General features: G+C 40.5%; 1 protein-coding gene across 6 annotated transcripts in view; it reads right to left on the reverse strand.

Annotated features, from left to right (window-relative positions):
- ctnnd2b (catenin (cadherin-associated protein), delta 2b) overlaps nt 1-20,756 on the reverse strand; it is a 231,061-nt gene that overhangs the window by 189,939 nt on the left and 20,366 nt on the right. For all 6 annotated transcript variants that reach the window (XM_020604514.1, XM_020604508.1, XM_020604511.1 and 3 more), the window contains exon 2: nt 5,151-5,287. In XM_020604514.1, the coding sequence (XP_020460170.1) occupies nt 5,151-5,282 (132 nt within the window). In that variant the 5' untranslated portion in view covers nt 5,283-5,287. The remainder of the gene's footprint in view (nt 1-5,150; nt 5,288-20,756) is intronic.

Here is a 20,756-nt window from a genome sequence, read left to right on the forward strand (position 1 = left end):
TTTACATGCTTGAAAGAATAAATCAAATCAAAATCAAATCAAATCAAACCTGAAAAATCAGTAGTGTATCAAATACTTATTTGCCCCACTGTATTTCAGTCTGGACATTGATTTGATTTGATTTGATTTGATTTATTCTTTCAAACATGCAGAACAGAACAAATGACAGCAACACACACACACATAATTACCCATATCCAACCAATGCTAATCCAAAATCAGTTTGCTTACACCTAGTACATGTTTGAATGGAGTAGGAAGAAGTCAGACTTATCCAGTCCTACCCCATAACATCATATTATACAAAAAATTTCATGCATCATTGGCTGCAAGCAGTATCTCTACATAGGTAATTGTCTTCTTCACCAACAAGTAATACACAGAAAATTAAAACAGAGTGTTTCCATAATGCCTTCTCGAATAAATCTTATTCTTGCATATATCTTGTATGACACATACATTTATATTTATATTTAAACTCCTCAATTCTAGTACTGTTCTTCATGTCCACACTTAAATTATTCCATAATTTGACCCCACTTATAGAAATACAAAATCTTTTTTTGGTTGTACGTATAGCATGAACTTTTAGATTTAAGTGACCCCTTAAGTTATATCCCCCTTCCCTTTCCCATTGCAACACAGGCATACTGTTGACAGCTGGGAAGTGTAGTTTTTAACAAATATTGCTCAAACATGAGTAAACTAGACAACAGCACTCAGAGAGTGAAAACCTCCACCTAGGCAACTCACTTTCACCACAATGAAAGTCCACCTAAAAACAATATTCCCGTGATAGTTTGACCCTCACCGTATGATTCCATGAAAACCCACTGCTGGCATTTATAGTTACATTGATATCATTATTGTGGCTGCATGTAGGTCCTTGGTGGAGGTAATAATGCATTTGTTGGTGACTGTTTTCAGCTGTGGATTAATACATATTTGATGACACTGCTGAGCAATTATGGCACCAGAATAGTGTGCATTTGTAATGTAGTGTACATTTAAGTAATTTAAGTTAGAATTGTTATCTTCCCTGCTGTTATTTAAATGTTTTTCTTCTCTGAACAATTTACAGCGCACCTTGCTGCTGATTATACACCTTACTTTTCCCAGATGTTAGATTTAAAACTCAGTGTCCTCTACCTCAGTGGTCCATTTGTCAAATTAACAGCAGCAGCTATCTGCATACATTTCTATTGCCTCTTCCTATTTTTTATGCCTCTAAACACAAACGCATACATATTGGATGAGCCAAAACAAGCTATAGTAGCTGTGCTATCATTCTTACACTTTACAAGCACAAAACCTTTGTATGGGCCTTTAGTGAATATGGACAATGGCAAATAGAATACTCCCCCCACTAAAAAAAGGACCAGGAGCACCAGAAAAGAGACATGGATTTTCTGAATTAATATTTAAAATTGAATGTAAGTCTTTTGTTTTGAATTGCTTTAGGTGCTTCATTGCTGAGAGAATAAAACTGTTTTGAGGATGTTTTTTAAACACACATTTATATCTCGATATCAGAACTGACTTGATTGTCAAATGTAAAAGACAGCTAATCAATACCCTGTGCCACTTTCACTTTAGCTGTCATTCAATAAGATGATATGTCAGATTTTTCAAATGTGCCACATCTTACAATGGAATAACTCACTTCCATAGCTGGAACTTCATGCAGCGCTTCCATAACAGCAGATGTGTTGACAGCAGAGATGATAAACGATATGAGGATAAAAACTGACAGATGTGATAAATACAACATCGAATAGCTAATCAATCTCATGTGGTTAGAAGGAAATGGAGGAAAACAGCAGCAGAAATCTCCTGGTGTGAGTCAGCAAAGGCAAAAGAGTCTGAATGGCAGCATATGTGTGTGTGTGTGTCCCACAGGCTGCAAGTCTGTGTATCAAAATGGATGTGAAACCTTTTCTCACTCCATCATGACCACCCTTATCTTCATGAACTGAAATGAACAAGAAGTTTTGAAGTTGTCTGTGTGTGTGTCTATGAGAATCTCACAAAAAATGCGCACACATACATACATCCTTGATTCCTTTTCGTAGCCTGGTAGCAAACACTGGCAACAGCTCAAACATATTGAAAAATGACACATTGCAAAAACAAGCATGAAAGGAAGTGAAAAATGGCTGGCTTAAAAAATAATAATAACTCCAACATGGTGCAGGACCATAAAACATAACGACTTCAGCTTGTAGAGGAAGAAGAAGGGAGGTGGCAGAATGAGTGGGCAACTATGTGTTCATCCGCACTTTGTTGTCATCTGCACAAATAGCTGATGCTAATTCCATTACTCTTCTCTTCAGCCTTTTTCTTTTTACACATTCTCATCAGAAGGCCATTACCATGCCCTAGATCATCGGTTTGTGTGTGTGTGTCCAAGACCTGTGTGTGTATGTCCAAGTCTATGTGACCTACTTAGACTAGGAATAGTCTCCCAGAACACTGTAGAAAGTCACCGTGAGGTTTTAGTCTAAAACACGAGGAAACCATTAGTTTTCCACTCTCAGCATTTTCATTGCTATCGTTAGCTTCTGAGTACTTTTCTTCACATCCTATGGCACTCAAGGACACACACACACTATCCACAGTATTAAGTATTCACTCAACCTATACCACCCCCCCCACACACACACACACACACACACACATACACACATTGCATGCACAAATACATGCACATTTTCTCAGTTAAATTACAGTACATTGCACTCCTACAATATGATGGACAGTTAACAACAAGGATCAAAACTGATGCAACAGATATGTTAGTAGCAGCTAATGTATCCCTGAGTCTCCAACCTCACTTTCTAACTTGACACCAGCGATCTTTATTTCCTTCCCTTTAAAGCTTGTAGTCTTTAGCTCCAACCTACACTGTCTCGAGTAACGTCACTTGAGGACATTTATCAGATTACACAGCTCCCTCTGGAGACACAAAAGGTGTTGTACAACGTTTTAACATATACAGTATCCCCCAAGACAAGTAAACAGACTTTGGTGTATAAAATCAGTGAAGTTCCCCTTCAAGTTCAAATACATGGTGGGCGCTCACACTTAAAAGTCTTATATCTTACATTTAATCTGTTCTGATTTTACTGAATGTTGATTGGTATTTACCCTGTGGGAGAGTAAGCTCAGTGAAAGTAATTTTTAAATACACTGGATGGCAGTACCAGTGCAGCTGTCCATCTGTTCAACACTTTGGTTCAGATTAAAATATCTTAATAACTTCTGGATGGATTAGCATTACATCTAGCATCAGTGCTTCCCAGTGTGCAATGAGCAACATAGGTTCAGGGGGCAGCTAGTATTGCTTTTAATGCTAAGAAAGGCTGACTTTCATTTACAAAGAAGATTTAATCATCTGCAAAAATAATGACTCATGTGATGATCCACTCCTAGGACACTTTCAAATCTTAACAGTTTTGCGTTACATGGACCACTGTGGGGAAGTCAAATTTTGGTGACTGACAGTTGGACATGGTCGTGATGGGAATAGTGGCTCTTTGAACAGAGCTGGCTCTTATGGTTGAGTTTCATTCAAAAGAACAACTCATCATTCCTTTTTTCCCTTCTTCCTCTTCTTTGAACACAGCTTGTGTAAAGTGCATCCAGTTTCAGGGCTGTGTGTGTGTCTCTTGTGACAGTGACAGTGGGGCTTAGCTGCACACACAAGATGCAGGTCAGAGAGGCCACATAAAATGCTTCCTGTAGGGGTGTGCAGAGGTGTGACTATCACATGAGAAAATGAAAAGGATTAAAACAGATGTGTTGTGCTTGTGCTCTGCTGTGTATTTTGGCAGCTCCTCATTAAAAATTGATTGTTCCTTAGGTCATACCTTACCTCTCCAAAAGATTTCATCAAAATCCATTAATGCGTGAACAAACCAACCAACAAACAAATGCCTGTAATTACATTACCTCTTTGGCAGAGGTAATAAAAGTAATTGTAATCAGTTACAGTTACTAAGCATAAATGTTTGTAATTAAATTACAGTTACTACTAGTGATTATAAAGGGGTTACATCTGCATATATTATTTTTGGTAAAAGCTTATTCATTGTGTTACTTTCCATCTTTTTGCTGTGCACGAATGCCATTGTATGGTATATTTCTGGACAATGAGGTTCAGTAAAGTCGCTGGGACAAATTGGAGGGCAACACTATCAAGAGTAAGATGGCATACAAGGAGCTGTCTAAATAAGCTCCATTCATTTTGTATGCCATCAAATTTTAAGTGTTGTTTTTCACTGGTTCTCTTGTTTGACTGCACTGCCTTTAATCTCCTAGTCAAATCTATGGGCATTGCTCTAAGCAGTCTGGCTGCAACCAGCCAACAACACCAAGGCGGGTGGCTCTGTTATCAGACAAGAACACCTTTCAGTGCTGGAAATTCAAAAATATTTTGCTCAGTGCCCAGCTACATATAAAATATTCCACAAGTAATTAAAGATAACAAGTTACATTATTTTAATGAAGTATTTAAAATAGCTACATTGCTGATTGCATTTTCACAGGGTAACTACTAAGTTGTAACCAATTACATTTCAAAAGTAACTTTCCCAACAGTGAGCAGTTCAACCCACTATTTCCATGTATCACAGCATGTAGAGTGACACACACCTTCTACATATACAGTATGAAAAAGTCACTATAAATCTCTATCAAGACACATTCGGGTAGAGTATGAATAATGTGACCTTTCAAACCAAACACAGTTGAGCTTTAAATCCTAATGTTAGCTTTACTGAAGAAAAAAAATCAAGGTGAAGGTTTTGTCTTATCCTTTTACTGCTTCATCACACACAGTATCTCCAACAAAGCTGCTCAGACAGAATGTGAGAAATTATGCATCCCACCATATTAGAACATTTTCATGATTACACTGAGGGACTGTAGCCTGAGGCTTCCTGCGAACAGATCAAAAGTAGTGACATATCTGTAACACATTAGCTCAGATGGGCACTTCATCATTTGTGTTTATTATTTACTGTTGCCTTGTCACACACTAAAAGGACTGGAGGAATTATCCTCACTACTTTCTGGTATTCACATTTCATGAATTCTGACAACCTTATATGTATGATGCATGCACTCTCACACACACGCAGGTTTCTAACCTGTTCCTTGACGGAGGCAAGGATGGCGGAGGTGGTTTCAGACTCAGAGCCGTCGCCATTGGAGGCGTTGAGGACGGGGCTTAACATGGTGGCAACGCTGGCAATGTCAGATGCCACCTCAGGCACTGGCATACCTCCTGGAAAACAAGGAAACACACAAGTCTTTTACAAATCAGAAAAAGTTAGGACAGTATGTAAAATCAAAATTAAATCTGAAAAGTGATGTGCAAATCATCTGTCTTGTATTACATTGAAAACAGTACAGCAGCACATTATTTGATGTGATACTTCATCAGTTTTATTCTTTGTTCAAAATAAACACTCACTTTAATTCTGATGCCAGAAGACATTCCAAAAAAAGTTGGGATAGTAAAGCGTTGACCACGATGTGATGTTTCACAACGCTTAAAAGATGTTTAGGGACTGAGGACACTAAGTTATTAATTGTGTCAGATGTCAATTTGTCCTATTCTTCCTGAAAACAAGTCTTAAGGTGCACAACAGTCCTGGATATGTGATGACACAATTTGCATTTCAAAATGTGCCACACATTCTCTATTGGGAACAGTTCAGGACTGCAGGCAGGCCAGCCCAGGAATCGCATCCTTTTCCTCCACAGCCAGGTCTTGGTGATGTGTGCAGTATGAGGCTTTGCATTGTCTTGTTGAAATATGCACAGGCATCCCTGGAAAAAAAGATGTCATCTTGAGGGCAGCATATGTTGCTCCAAAATCTCTGTGTATTTTCCAGAATTAATGAAGCCATCACAGAATTGGAAGTTCTGATACAACCCCAGACCATGACAGGCTCTGGCTTTTGGACTTGTGGCTAGTAACAGTCTGGATAGTGATGGTTCATCCCAGATGCCTCTGAGCCCAGAGCAGTCGACTTCTGGACACTGTTGACAAAGGGCTTTATTTTGGCACAGTACAGTTTTAAGCAGCATTTATGGATGTAACTACGTATCGTAGTGCCTGACACAGGTGTGCCAAAGTCATCCTGAGCCCATGTGGTAATATCGCTTACAGAAGAGTGACAATTCTTGATGCAGTGCTATCTGAGGGATCGGAGAGCACAGTCATCCAGCTTAAGCTTGCGCCCTTGGCCTTTATGAACTGAAATCCCTTCAGATTCCTTGAATCTTTTAATTCTGTTCTACACCGTAGAGGGTGACGTATCCAAATCCCTTCCTATCTTTCTTTGAGGAACATTGTTTTTAAAAATGTCAATAATTTTTTTCATGCATATGTTGGCAAACTAGTGATCATCTGCCCATTTTTGCTCCTAAAGGGCTTAGCCTTTCCCAGATGCCACTTTTTTTTACCAAATCATGATTACAATCAAATAATATACTGCTGTATTGTTTTCAATGTCATACCGCATACAGATGATTTCAAATAACTATTTTCAGTTTTAATTTTGATTTTACGTAGAGTCCCAACTTTTTCTGATTTGGGGTTGTACTTATTAAAAATGCTCAGACATGATAGCATTTATGCTGAGTGGCTGTCACACCTACACTCTCCTGTTGGAAGATACCAATTCACTTTATCTTTACTCAATCCACTTTCATCTAAGATGGTATATTCCAGCTTCTGACTGGCTGAACACACCTGAGACAGGTAATCAGCAGCAGGTCAGGCAGGGATGGTTGGAAAACAAGCAGGACACTGGCACTCGAGGAATGGAATTGGCCACCCCTGATTTAGATGTTCATTGGCAAACTTCAGACGGGCCTGTAGATGTGCCTTCTTGAGGAGTGGGACCTTACGGGTGCTGCAGGATTTCAGTCCATGGTGGCGTACTGTTTTACCAGTGGTTTGTTTGGTGTTTGTGGTCCCAACTGCCTTGAGATCATTCCCGTGTAGTTTTGGGCTGATCCCTCACTTTTCTTATGATCATCCTTACCCCATGAGGCGAAATCTTGCATGCATCTCCAGATCGAGGGCGACTGATGGTTAGTTTGTAATTCTTCCATTTGTGAATAGCCACTCCAACAGTTGTCTCCTTTTCACCAAGTTTCTTGCTGATGGTCTTGTAGCCCATTCCAGCCTTGTGCAGGTCTGCAGTCTTCTACCTGATTTCCTTTGACAGCTCTTTGGTTTTGCCCATGGTGGTGAGGTTTGAATGGAAGATAGAGAAACTCTGTGGACAGGTGTCTTTTATACACATAACGAACTGTGGTTAGCACCTTCTTAAATTGACAGGACTAATTTGGGCACCACATGAACACATACCCAGTCTGTGGGAGCCAAAATTATTGTTGGTTGGTAGCTGATCAAATACTTATTTTACTTGCTGAAATGCAACTGAGTTTATAACATTTGTGCTTTTTTTGGAATTTTTTTGTTGATATTCTGTCTCTGCCCTTTAGAATAACCCTATGATAAAAATTATAAATCCATCATTTTTTGTAAGTGGGCAAACCTACAGAATCAGCAGGGGATCAAATAATTATTCTCCCACCCGTATGGACATCATAGTGAAGGCAGTTGTGATGAGCATCCCGCACACTGCAAACTCACGCAGAATCGACATACATGTGGCAGGGCTGTACTGTAGCAATATAAAATTGCTGATCAACAACTGAGCTAATACACTATCAATATCTGGATTCCAGTCAGTCAGTCAGTAACTGACTGACAGTATAACAACTGAAGCAATATCAGTAGTACTACTAGAGAGACTATGTGGTATTAATAGGGTATCAATAGTAGTGGGTTTTGTAGTACCATAAAAAGTGCTAAACGTGTGACAAGAGGTATACATATACATGACAAGAGGCGGACACCCTGTCTACCTTTAAGATTAGACTTAAGACTTTCCTTTTTGATAAAGCTTATAGTTAGGGCTGGATCAGGTGACCCTGAGCCTTCCCTTAGTTATGCTGCTATAGGCCTAGGCTGCTGGGGGGCCCCATGATGCTCTGAGTTTCTCTCCTCTCTTCCCCTCCCCTCTCCTCTCCTCTCCTTTCCTCTCTCCCTATGCTTCTATATGCCACCATTACACATCACTAACTGTGTGTCTCCTCTCTCCCGTAGTGTGTCCTCTCTCTGTCGGAGGTTTCTTCCGTTAAAGGGAGTTTTTCCTCTCCACTGTCGCCAAGTGCTTGCTCAAGGGGGATTTGTTGGGTTTTCCCTATGTAATAATATTGATAACAGTACGGTCTAGACCTTACTTTGTAAAGTGTCCTGAGATGACTTTTGTTGTGATTTGGCGCTATACAAATAAAATTTGATTTGATTTGATTTGATTTTGCACTAGAGAATACCTGTACCAAAAAAGGTATTTCCAGTCCTTGTCATTTTGAATTGTATTTGGCATGTTTTGTCTTTTTATGTTATGTTTGTGGTGGTTTTCTGCCCTCCAACCTAATCATTTAAAAGCTCCAATGACAATGGTCCAATGGTCCAGTGGAAATTTGGTTTTGTTGATTAAATGAAGACAACAACTCTGTCATTAATTAAGACTTTAGATATGCACATATTTTGTTTAAATAGGCCATTCTTACCTTCACAAAGCAACACCTTTATTCCCACATATGAACCATGAATGATTTTTATGACTCAGAACATGACAAGATGACATATCTTTATGTAATGTAAACTACAGAGACAAAGACTGGCAAAAGAACTTTAAATACTTACTGATGTTACACTACCCCCCTGATAGCACTTTAAGTACTAGTTGTACTGATATTCAAGTCAAGTCATAATAATAGTAGAGGCAACAGTATTAAGAACAATCACCATACAATTTTATAGCATTACATTATCAGTATCACATCAACACAAGCTACTACAGCTTAAAAAAAAAAAAAAAAAGTCAAAAGCAAGTGTCTGAAACCAAGTATGAGAGTTCTAGCATCAGATGGGCTGGCATACACAACATACACTCACACACACACTTGCACACACATTTGCATGCTTGATGCCATGTGTCATCCTGTATTTGACCGAGAGTAGGAGGACAAGGGTTTCACATGTGCCATGTAATCCTGATGCAGCATGGACCTGGTGTAAGCGCTGCGTCAGCCAGCCTAGCACACTGATCTCAGACACACACACCTACACACACACACACACAAACATACTTTGGTGCTCACACAAAAAAGGCTGGCTGTCGGCGTGAGGCAGCACTAGTACAAAAAAATGAAAGTAAAACCTGTGAGCAGAGTGGTCGGAAAAGGGGAGAGAAGAATGGGTTAAAGGAAAAGAGGAGTGCAAAGAGAGAAGGAATGACAGCAAAGAGAGGGCAGCGGAAAGGAGGAGGTGAAGTGAGGCTAAAGGAGAGATACAAGAGGAGTAGGAAGCGATAAATGCTTGCTGCTAGGCAACAATCTCTGGTCAATGTTGACTGCTAATATGGCTGACCTGGTTTTATTTGTCTTCCATTTTGGAGAGTGTTCTCTTCCTCTTTACCTGTCTATCCATCATCACTGCTTCAGAACTTAAATTTTTCATTACTACCCACCTTGCCACTTACGCTACATCCTTTTCTACTTCAATAGGATACATCCTCCTCCTCCTTCTTGCTTTTCTGCCTGTTTTCCTTCCCTCTGCCCATTTCTCTTCGCTTGACCTATTTCAATGTCTCCTTGTCCTTTCAGCACAGTTCCGCTTTTTCAGGCAGTAAGCAGCAGAGGGTGACAGAAGGAGGATGACTCGAAAGGCTGCATGTTGGATTTGAACCTGCAACGCTACAGTGCACCTGAGCCCTCCCAGCACCCCCGCCCAACCCTCCATACTATATACACTATACACTGCACACTCAGTTGCTGATCTGGCCTCATGACAACATTCCCTTTTTCTCCCCTATTCTGGATTTTTAACTCTCTGGCTGTGCTTTAACAACTGCATTATCATGTGTTGGTATGAGTCTTTGATCCTTCTTCTACACTTTCCTCTCTTGTCAACCTCCTTACTTAACTCCTTTCGACCCAATTTTCCTCCTTTCCCTCTGTGACATCACTCTCATTATCACCTCTACTCTTCTAATCTGTCTCAGTCCCACTCTTTCTATAGAATACAATGCCAAATCTCTTTCATAAACTCCCTACGCCATACTACTTTGTTATGTGAAAGGTGGCCTTAAACTGTAGTGATGTAGCCTGAGACATTTGTTAAACATGCAAATGCTCACTCACATATGCTTGTGTCCTTCTTGCTTTTCTGCCTGTTTTCCTTCCCTCTGCCCATTTCTCTTCGCTTGACCTATTTCAATGTCTCCTTGTCCTTTCAGCACAGTTCCGCTTTTTCAGGCAGTAAGCAGCAGAGGGTGACAGAAGGAGGATGACTCGAAAGGCTGCATGTTGGATTTGAACCTGCAACGCTACAGTGCACCTGAGCCCTCCCAGCACCCCCGCCCAACCCTCCATACTATATACACTATACACTGCACACTCAGTTGCTGATCTGGCCTCATGACAACATTCCCTTTTTCTCCCCTATTCTGGATTTTTAACTCTCTGGCTGTGCTTTAACAACTGCATTATCATGTGTTGGTATGAGTCTTTGATCCTTCTTCTACACTTTCCTCTCTTGTCAACCTCCTTACTTACCTCCTTTCGACCCAATTTTCCTCCTTCCCCTCTGTGACATCACTCTCATTATCACCTCTACTCTTCTAATCTGTCTCAGTCCCACTCTTTCTATAGAATATAATGCCAATGTACTTTCATACACTCCCTACTCCATACTACTTTGTTATGTGAAAGGTGGCCTTAAGCTGGAAATCTAACTTTTGCTCTACAGGTGTATCTGTGGTAATTAGTAGTTAGAAATGCCCTGAATTTCTTTTCACTTTGTAACTTAGCTGTGTCACACCATTCAGTTTCTGTATCAGAGTATGAACTGCTCCAAAAAAGAGAAACTGTTTTTAAACAGTTATGAGACAAGAATCCATGAAAAAACATGTTGAACTTAGTAAACCTATGAGCTAGCAATAACAAGTAGCAAATGTTACTGTTAGCTTGTTCTTAGCTAGCTACAGTAGGTCACCAGCTAGGCAGGCTAATGGAAGGTTGTAGCAGCAAGAACAGTGTGTGTGGGTGTGTATTGAATTGCACAGGGTGCAATAATCGTTTGCAATTAAACTTTTCACATGTAAAAGGTAGATTGTGATTTTGTTTCCCAAATGTGTATATTCTTGTTTTCATTTCTTTTTAATGTCGCAAAACATTCTAAAAACATGTTAGTGAAAAGCTGATAGGTTTGCTTTTAATTAGCTACGTTATGATACAAAAACTGGTGTACTTTTGTTCATTTGACAGCTTTGATTGGTAGGCTGATGCTGTCACTCCACTTCTGGTCACTACTGCACAGAATCTGCAAAAAATCTTGCAAAAAAGCAAGATGGCAGCTGCTGTATTCATGACATTTTGGTTTTATTTTTTGCACAGTGGAGGGAAGTGGTGACACCATGCCCATCATATATACAGTCAATGGGCAGCTCTCACACCACTAGCTTAAAATACCCATGTCACACTGACCAAACAAACATAAAATATTTCAGCACTTTTTTGCCTAGCTATTTTGTAGTTGGAGGGGTCAGGGGGGTGTCAATGTTGACCGCAACTAAAGCGCTGAAACTAGAAGTAGTATTTTTGCCAAAATGAGTTAAGCCCACCTCCTATATAATGGAATGGGGGGTTGGACATGTGCATGAGAAGCAGAGCAGCAGTGGCAGAGAGAGAGCTATATAGTGAATGAGGAGAGGGAGCAGTGTCAGGAGGAACAAAGCAGTCAGATGTCATGCTAAACATCACGACTCTAGAACCAGGAATTTTGGCAGCTGTGTAAATGAACACAGGTGCAGCAGGTTACTGACTTTTTGAGTTTAAAAGCTACATTGAAAAAGGATCAAAACACCAGCAGTTTTCTGCAGTCTCTGTATAAAAAGGCTCTATAAGTGTCTCCAAACTGAGAGAGGAGCAGTACGCAATTTAAACTCATGGCACAGCAGCAGTAAGTTCACTAATTATTTAAATCTTCTACTATGACACTGTCATCTTATTAACCTAAATACTTTTCAGGTCAGCTGCTGCACACAGACTCACAGTTACTACAATGAAACAAAGGGATTGTTCAGGATGAGTCCAGAACCATTCATTTTCAGCAAGATGGTTTATTATAGGGAATTTTCAGTTTTGCTGCTTAAATACAATAATAAAAAAGAAATCATCTGCCACAAACACTGCATTTAGACAAAGGCTAATGCTGTATTAAGTCACTGGGGTCTACAGATTGTTTCATGGTGAACTTTTCCCACCTCAAATTTGTTTAAAGGGTTGCTTCACCTGCATGCTACCTTTTGGACAAGAATGCCCCCTCTTTGCAAACAACCCCCTGCCACATATCTCTTTATTGCTGCTGTGAAGTCAATTTATTCATCTATGTACTTTTTGTATTTACTTAGTCTTGATTGCACAGCCATACTAATCATGTTTGCACACATCTTTCATCTTGTGCATTTCTGTGCCACACAGGGAAAATTTTTGTTTTTACTATACAAACATTTCTGGAAGGCAGCAGGAACGCAACCTGCAGACGGAGATTAGCAGGAGTCAAAGAAAACTCCTGGGCTGGCAGCATTAGATTTCATCCCGATATATGTTCAGAAAAGCTTAGTTTTCACATCAAAGGTGTCTCCACATTTATCCACGTTTAAAAAGCACCGTCTTTGGATATTAAAAATGCTGGCTTAGTGTGGAAGGAAGGTGACTTCTGTTATTCCCATCCCTGACTATATGATAATGTTAACTGATGATACACTGCTCCCCCAACATTTCAAATTCTGTCTTTAGTTTGCCCAGGAACATCAATATGCATTAAACATTTCTATCTTAAACTTGACCACATAACTCAGCTGAGAACAGACAAGACTGCCCTGTGGCCCAATTTGCCTATAAAACTTAAAGAAGAGAGAAGCTCGGGTTTTGACTGTGCAAACAGGGCAGGCAGCCAGATATACTAAAGGTCAACTCAACAGACTGTGTCGAAGCCCTCATCACACAACTGACTAGTACAAAGCAGTTTTCCCCAATAACAGCCATCTGAACTAGGTTATAGAGGCTCACAGGCCAGCTAGAGACAAGACTTTGAATATGGATTAGGCCTAAAGGCTTTATTTCACTTAAGTATAATCTTGGATTTTTAGGTCTACTGTATGTTTCAGCATTGTAATGCAGGGGTATTTAGCCCTGCATTTTAAAGTGGTAATCTCTGACATTGCTGTAACATTGTAAATGCAGACCACCACACTATGGTTGACATGCCTGACATGGGGAATACTGAGTTTAATCTGTTGACCCTTTAAGCACATCAGTCAAGTCTGACTGGTATGTTTTGGTGAAGATTCAGTTCATCACAGACCAGCAGCAAATCAGCAAAATGTTCATGTGGAATTATTTTCCACACATGTGTAGTTGCATTTCCATATGCATGTGTGTGCATGCTATAAAGCATAACACAAGCTTGTCCCTTCAGGGATGTGTGTCTGTGTTTGACAGGCAGTCCCATGTCATCTCATTACAACTTGAAGTCACTTGTTTTGGCTTCACCATTCATCTGTCCTAGTGCCGTCTGTGTCTAATTGTGTATTTATCAATAGCCAGCATCCACAGCAGACATGTCTTTAATTTTTCTGTTACCTGTAAAGTTTTGTAATGTCTGTATGATTTTCTAAAACACTTAATTAGACAAACTACAATTAAATACAGGTGTATCAAGGATTGAGGTGTGCAACAGTTTGTATTGACTGCTGAATATGACAGAAAAATAACTTGCAGTGCAAAGAATTCTAAGTGTATAATGGCACCTTTTAAAATTCAATTAAATTAAATGGAGCAGATTTTTATGTTGTCTTACTGCTGAGGCCAGGTACTGTATACTCCATTAAACTAATGCAAATTGTTTTATCGAACAGAAACCCTTGACCTCTAATTGGCTTTGCTAAACACATTTTGGAAAAAAGAAGTGTAATTCTTTTCCAAATTAAAAGGCTCCCTATGGAGTGTCTGAGTGTTTATTTTACTAGAGTCTCTGTTTGGTTTGTCTTGTGCATGTGCACAAAGACACAAATGCATGTGGACACATGCAATGCAAGGCACAGTTCATCCAGTAGTGTTACACATTTCCTCTGTTTGCCAGGTGGTATTAATGTGTTAAGAAACACAGCAATGTGTCAGAAAAGGTAGGGAAGAAGAAGGCTGCTATCTAGTAAACACAGATGTAAAAAAAAAAAGATTTCAAATATTTGAAAAAAATCCACATTGCAGATATTTTATAAGAAAGTAATTGTATCAGGTTTGTTAAATACACAAATTGTAAACAAGGGTCATACACTGTTGGTGTTGCTCTTTATAATGCCCAGAGGTGATAGAGAACAGGTCGGGTTGGATTTATAATGGAGTTCACAAAGCACACAACTATGATCCTGGAGGTCAGACTTTGTGCTGTATCCCACTTGTTAGGTTTACGTTTGAAAAGACCTTGTTAAAATAGTACTTTACCAGTTTAGCTTTGCACTCCACTCTACATTGTTGGACTAATGGTGGGCAGTTTAAAAAAAGAAGGATCAAACTGATGAAGCAGAAGATACTGTAAGGCCTTTTCCTTTCCATACATATCAATTGTTGAAACCTGGCACCTACTGTATGTTATCCACAATACAACTTGTCCTCTGACACCTTGACTGGAGATTCAGGTGTGTTATGCTAATTGCGGCTAATGTAACTTTGAGCTACTGACCCCAAGCAGAGCTGATGAGCAGAATGCAGAAGTTTGTTAAATTTCTCTCCAGCCCCACATTTTGTTTCCATCTTCAAATTTGTAGTCTCCAGAACCAACCAATGCTGACTTTGACATAAGTCATTTACCAGACTTCGTGGGGACTATAGAACTGTATTTTCACTTATGCAATAATATATCCCAACACCTGTAAGCAGACTTTAAGTTTTGGATAAATGTTGAATATTTCTCATACTCCAACTATGTAACAACCTAAATAATAAAGATCTTTATCTTTCCCTAAAAAAGTTACCGTTATGCTGCACCAGGAGCACATACAGACCTTTTTACACAACTCGTTTTGACATGTCAAGTTAGGAAAAGCAAAGATGTAAATAAAATTAATGATTGCTGAACTCCATAGCTGTGTTATTTTCAGGCTCTTAATATTGTGCACCATCACACTGTCATAGCTTACTGGAAAACTTGACATGAAGGTCAATAATTAATTGACTGCTTTTCTTGCTAGTCAGAATGTCTGCTCTATAAAAAGTCTATTGTAGGAAAGTGCATTAAAAACTTCACTACAGAACTGTCACTGGCAGAGAGAGGGTTAATCAGCCATCAACTAAATCTATCTATGTAAAAAGTCCAGATGCTAATGGACATTTATGATAAGCAGACATACATGCAAACCTACTGTAGTGCTGGAATAGACTGTACAGCAGTGTACATCCCTCTGAGTGTCACTTAGCAGCTCTGATGACAAACCATTAGGAGGCAACTGGCCACGATAAAAATCTATTATGTAATATTAATATTATCCATTATTAAAACATCATGGCATAAAGCCAGTCACAATACAAGAGAAACACTTGCCATACCACTTCAGTGATCTGTTGCCGTGTTGTTACTTTATTGTCTGGATGCCTGCTTCACTGAATATGGATCACAAGTCAAATGAGTCTGAATAATTCTGTTTTCAGTTCAAGCTGCTACTGTATTTTTATTTTGGCCATAAAAGCTGATGAATCTCATTGATGTGATAGAAAGTATTGCTCATTATATAATCAAAAATACCAGTAGTGTGAAAGACAACTGTAATCTTCAGTCTATTGGGCACTTCACTTTGTTTTGTTTGTTTTCAGCGCTGTCAGGCTTCACATGCATGCTTCCAATTAGCCAGAATGAAGCAAGTGAAGTGCAGCAGTCCAAAATATGGTGTGAATACAGTAGGAAGGATCTGAAGAACAATGCATGTTATGGTCGAACTCTTGACGAAACAAACACTGCTGTTAAATATTAAAACATTAGCACCTGAACTATAAACTATAGTACAGAGCGGAAATGCACACAGCATGATCAAGGAATGTGACACAGAATTGTGAATACAGCTGAACAGGTGCAAACAACATATCTGTGTGAAATTCATCCCATTTCCCAGTTGTAGACATCACCACCTGTGGGTACTACAGCATGTGATAGCTCCCTCCCACCTGATGGCCCTATTATCATCACCTCAGAGAACGTCAGTGTGCAGCCCTGACACAGGCTGGCCTGGACCCAAGTCATCTTTCTGCACACAGTATTTACATGTGTGTAAAACAGCAACACAAATGGCAACAAGCATGGATAAGACAAACAGTTGTAAATGTTATTGTAAGCTGACTGACAGACAAAACAACTCATTAATTTGCATTATTTTTGTTTGAGTGATTGATACCACAGTTTGATTATCAGGTTAGAGACAGACAACATATCAAAAACCCCTAAGGTATATCATCAGTATCAGTGGGCACCTCAACTCTGTATGTTATTGGTATCACCACTAGCCAAGAAATCTATGCACCAAAACCAACATTAAAACTTGTCTGCATGCAGTAATACAGTAATCTATTTAACTGTATCCTAAATGTTGCTATTTATCACAACTTTGAAACACCTTAACAATACTCAAGAAAGTGTTTTTCCCCCTGGATAGGCTGTCTCTGCAGTACCAGAAATAAAAACTGAATATCTGACAATCAGATGTATTATACTGTGGTTTTTGGTTTTGTTGAATTAGATGGGGGTGCTGTGCTTACCTCTAGGCTCCCATTATGTGGAACAGACATTATGACTACAAGAAAACACTTACCACATAGGATTGAATAGCATTTTAAAAGCAAGAGCCACACACACAGGATGTATGATAAATAAAACTAGGCATCATACTCTGAGAAGAATTGTTAAGGTTGGACTCAAGAGTGCTGACCCAGGTGCTAGGTAAAAAGGTGGTTTTAATAGTGGGGATTACAAAAAGGAACAGAGTTGAGCAACGCATACAACCAGGGCTGAGCAAATACGGCTAAGAAGAGCAAGACGACCAGGGGGGAAGACAGGCTAACGGCAAAAAACAGGAGAGTGAGGATGAGGACAGACAGGTGAAGAAACAAATGAACCAGGAGGACTGGTGAACAAAAAAGAAATCCACAGCACAGGAACTGTCAGCGTGGATATCAAAAATTAACATCTAGCCAACCTAATGGACAAAAAACATACAAAGGGATCCACAGCACAGGAACTGTCAGCGTGGAAAACACAATGACGTATAATACATACCACGACTATAGGACTATTACGGGGTATGCACATTAGGTAAGTTAGGTATGTTAACGCTAGTTAGTTAATGCTCTGGCAAAGACGAAGCATCTGCCAGAGGTATAAATAAGGAGAAGATAATCACTGGGATGCACCCCAGCTGTGTGCACCAACAAACGAGTCACTAATTACTGAAAGCAACACAGCTGAGGTGCAGATCCCGCAGGATCGAGAGAACAGAGGAGAGAGAGGTAGAAGAGAGGCAGGTTGCGCCGAGTAGACCTGGCAAGAATCAAGACAACATTTACAGCTCTTAGAACTGCTACCTACTCAGTTTACACCAAAGCTGTGAATGCGGAATCAGATCAAATGTGATTTAAATGGCTTTCAACTGACTTGTCAAAAGATTCAGTGTATCCATGATCATATTTTTTAATTGCAAACTCCTTTTAATGTTTTTTCGGCAGTCTTTAGATATTTAGAACAAATAGTAGAATCAAATGCATATTTAATCCCATGCAAAACAAGATTTACTGTTCTACGTGACAGAAAGACGTAAAAGGTGTGAGTGTTTAATACATCCACTCACCATTGCTTTGGCTGGACTGTGAAACCACTTTGTTACATATTTTTATGACTTCACAGTTCTGCTGTTGAAGGCTCCAGTTTATGTGACCTAAATTTAAACTTCACACAGGCTAAAATAAATATCTAACAGTGGAATTCAATTAGCAGCACTTCCCTGTGTTTCAAGTCTGCTGTGTTATTTAGTGTTGCCAGTGAAGGCACTAGGGTGCACGTCTCCAGAGGCAGGCAAACACCTGTTCTCTCTGTCTCTATTTGCTTCAAGTCCCCAGCAACAGTGCTGGGCTGAGAAGCAAATCTGGCATAGCAGTCTTCCATGCTACTACAACTCCCATATTCATCACGTGATGCACCCTGGTCTAAAACAACATTTTCCCTTAGAGTCATTGGAAAAGGAGTGGCTGTAAAACAGTGAATACACTTTTTTGTGCATCACAAACCCAGTAAAACTACTTTTTATTAGCAGAATTGGATTCACTGTGTCCTGTATCATGTGGAAAGTTTAGTTTAGTTTAGTTGTAGCAAATCTTATTTTATCCCATTCATATGTGCAGTGCCAACCAGAAATTGCCCTGCACAGTGAGTTTAAATACCACATCCAGCTGCAGGGAGAATTCCTCCATGTTTTGGCTTACGATGTCAAGAGTCTGGGCTGGCACACCTACACCATGCCACATGCCATCCAGGGTGAGTTGGTGAGAGATCAGTTTGTCCAGGCTGGCCCACCATAGAACCCTGGGTGAAGCCCTGGAGCTTGCGATAAAGTGGGAGACTGCTGACTGTGCACCGAGGTGGGGATCTGTGCCCCGGGTCATGGATGTTGCAGGGTATGGCCAGCCAGAAACCTGCGAGGAGGAGGCAGCCTGCCAGGTGGGAGTGGGAGAGCAGCTGAACGATGCTGAGAGGAGTGCTACTGCTGTGGGGACCTGGGCCACATGGCAGTCATCATTGGCACCATGGAGCCCAGCAACCCCAGACATCTCAACTACAGGCAACCTGTCACAGCCGAGGGTCAGCTGTGTGGGCAAGACACATGAACTATACTAGACTTTGTTATGACTGTCGTTATTGAGGACAACTAACCAGCCAGGTGGGGCCATATTGCCCGTCTGGGCGGGATGTATTTAGTTCAGAGTTGGCAGGGATTCTTAGTGTGTATGTGTTCCTGTGTTCTGTCTGCTGTTGTTGCTGTGCTGCTGCCAGAGAGGGGAGAAATAAAAGAAAAAAAGACAAGCTCCATTCTCCAGCTCCTTTATCTAGCTAGTCCCCACTACAATTTACACTTATGCCCATAGACTTCCATCACCACACACATTTGTCACACTTTAACCTCTTACTTTTCCTAATTGAGATGTGTCAGTATGCTTAAGTATCAGTTTACATACATTACACACAGACACACCAACACCATATGTTGCTATGTAATAGTGACTGTGTCATTACTTCCTCACACTGAGTCAGACTGTTGGGAGGTAAATCAAATAAAGACAGAAAGCATCTTGTCACAATGGCACTAGCCTTAATCAGTGATCTGTGTGCAGGACTGTTAAATGTTTTAATGGTGCATGTGTTGGATCAGTCATGTTTCTGGGGTACATAAATGAGAGTGGCAGGAACTCCACCTTCAACGGCAGCCAGCGCCTATTTATCAACCTGGGTAGAAGGTATGGCTTTCTTCTGAGCAGGTTCTGTTGAAGGCTTCCTCAAAAACGTTGGCTCCATGGTTCCTGGGCCCTTTCACTATTGACAAGATCATTAACCCCTCTGCTGTTCATCTGAAGTCACCCAGGTCAATGCGACCCACTTTCCATGTCTCCCAGATAAAGCAAGCTGCCAGTTTGCTATCCCTGCTCAACATCTGTCCTGTTAGCGCCGCTTCGCCAGAAGAGCTCAACCTCCTCAACACCAATCCTGCCAGTCCCGCAACTCTAACAACATTTGACCAGCTCAACCCTTATCCTGCTAACCCTGAAATTCCAGCATCTCTTGGCCAGCCCCACATAAGTCCTGTCTGTTCAGCTGCTTCATAGTATTCAACCAGCTCCACAAGAGTCCAACCAGCTACACTATTGCAGTTCAGTTCTTCCTCCACTCAGCCTGTCTGTCTGTTCTCCATGGTGCTCATTTCCTGCCTCATCAACTAGCCAGCAACCAACTCAGGTCCACCTGTCAGAGCTATCTAGACACTGATCCAAGCCTGCCTCATTGACCAGCTGGCAACCAACTCAGCTCCAATGTTCAGCACTCTCCTGGCACTGATCCTCATTCTGATCTACTCCTGTGCGTCATGAAATTCTATGTACTTTTCAGCATTATGGTGACATCACAGAAGTGGAAGTTACCCTTTGCCAAGGGCACTGACACAACCCCAGACCATGACAGACCCTGGTCAGCAGAGCTGTAAAAACAGGTCTCAGAGAGAGTTTGGAAAAGGCCCAGGAAAGGAGTAATGAAGGGGCACAGGCCACTAAAGCAGTGCTGGCCTTTAATGATCCAGTATCAGAAATTACCTTACAGGAGGAGCTGCAAGAGGCCATTATACAGACTGTCACTTTACAACTAGAAGTCCCACAGGAACAACAAGAGTATTTGCAAGAAATACTGGAATGCCCACTGTTTAAGGAAGCAGAATCCAAAAAGACAACAAACAAGCCAGAAAAAGATGAAAAAGTGTTACTCGACTCCAAATAAAGCACGCCAGTGACAGAAACAA

This window comes from Monopterus albus, unplaced genomic scaffold (assembly GCF_001952655.1).
Source record: "Monopterus albus unplaced genomic scaffold, M_albus_1.0 scaffold66.1, whole genome shotgun sequence".
NCBI lineage: Eukaryota > Metazoa > Chordata > Actinopteri > Synbranchiformes > Synbranchidae > Monopterus > Monopterus albus.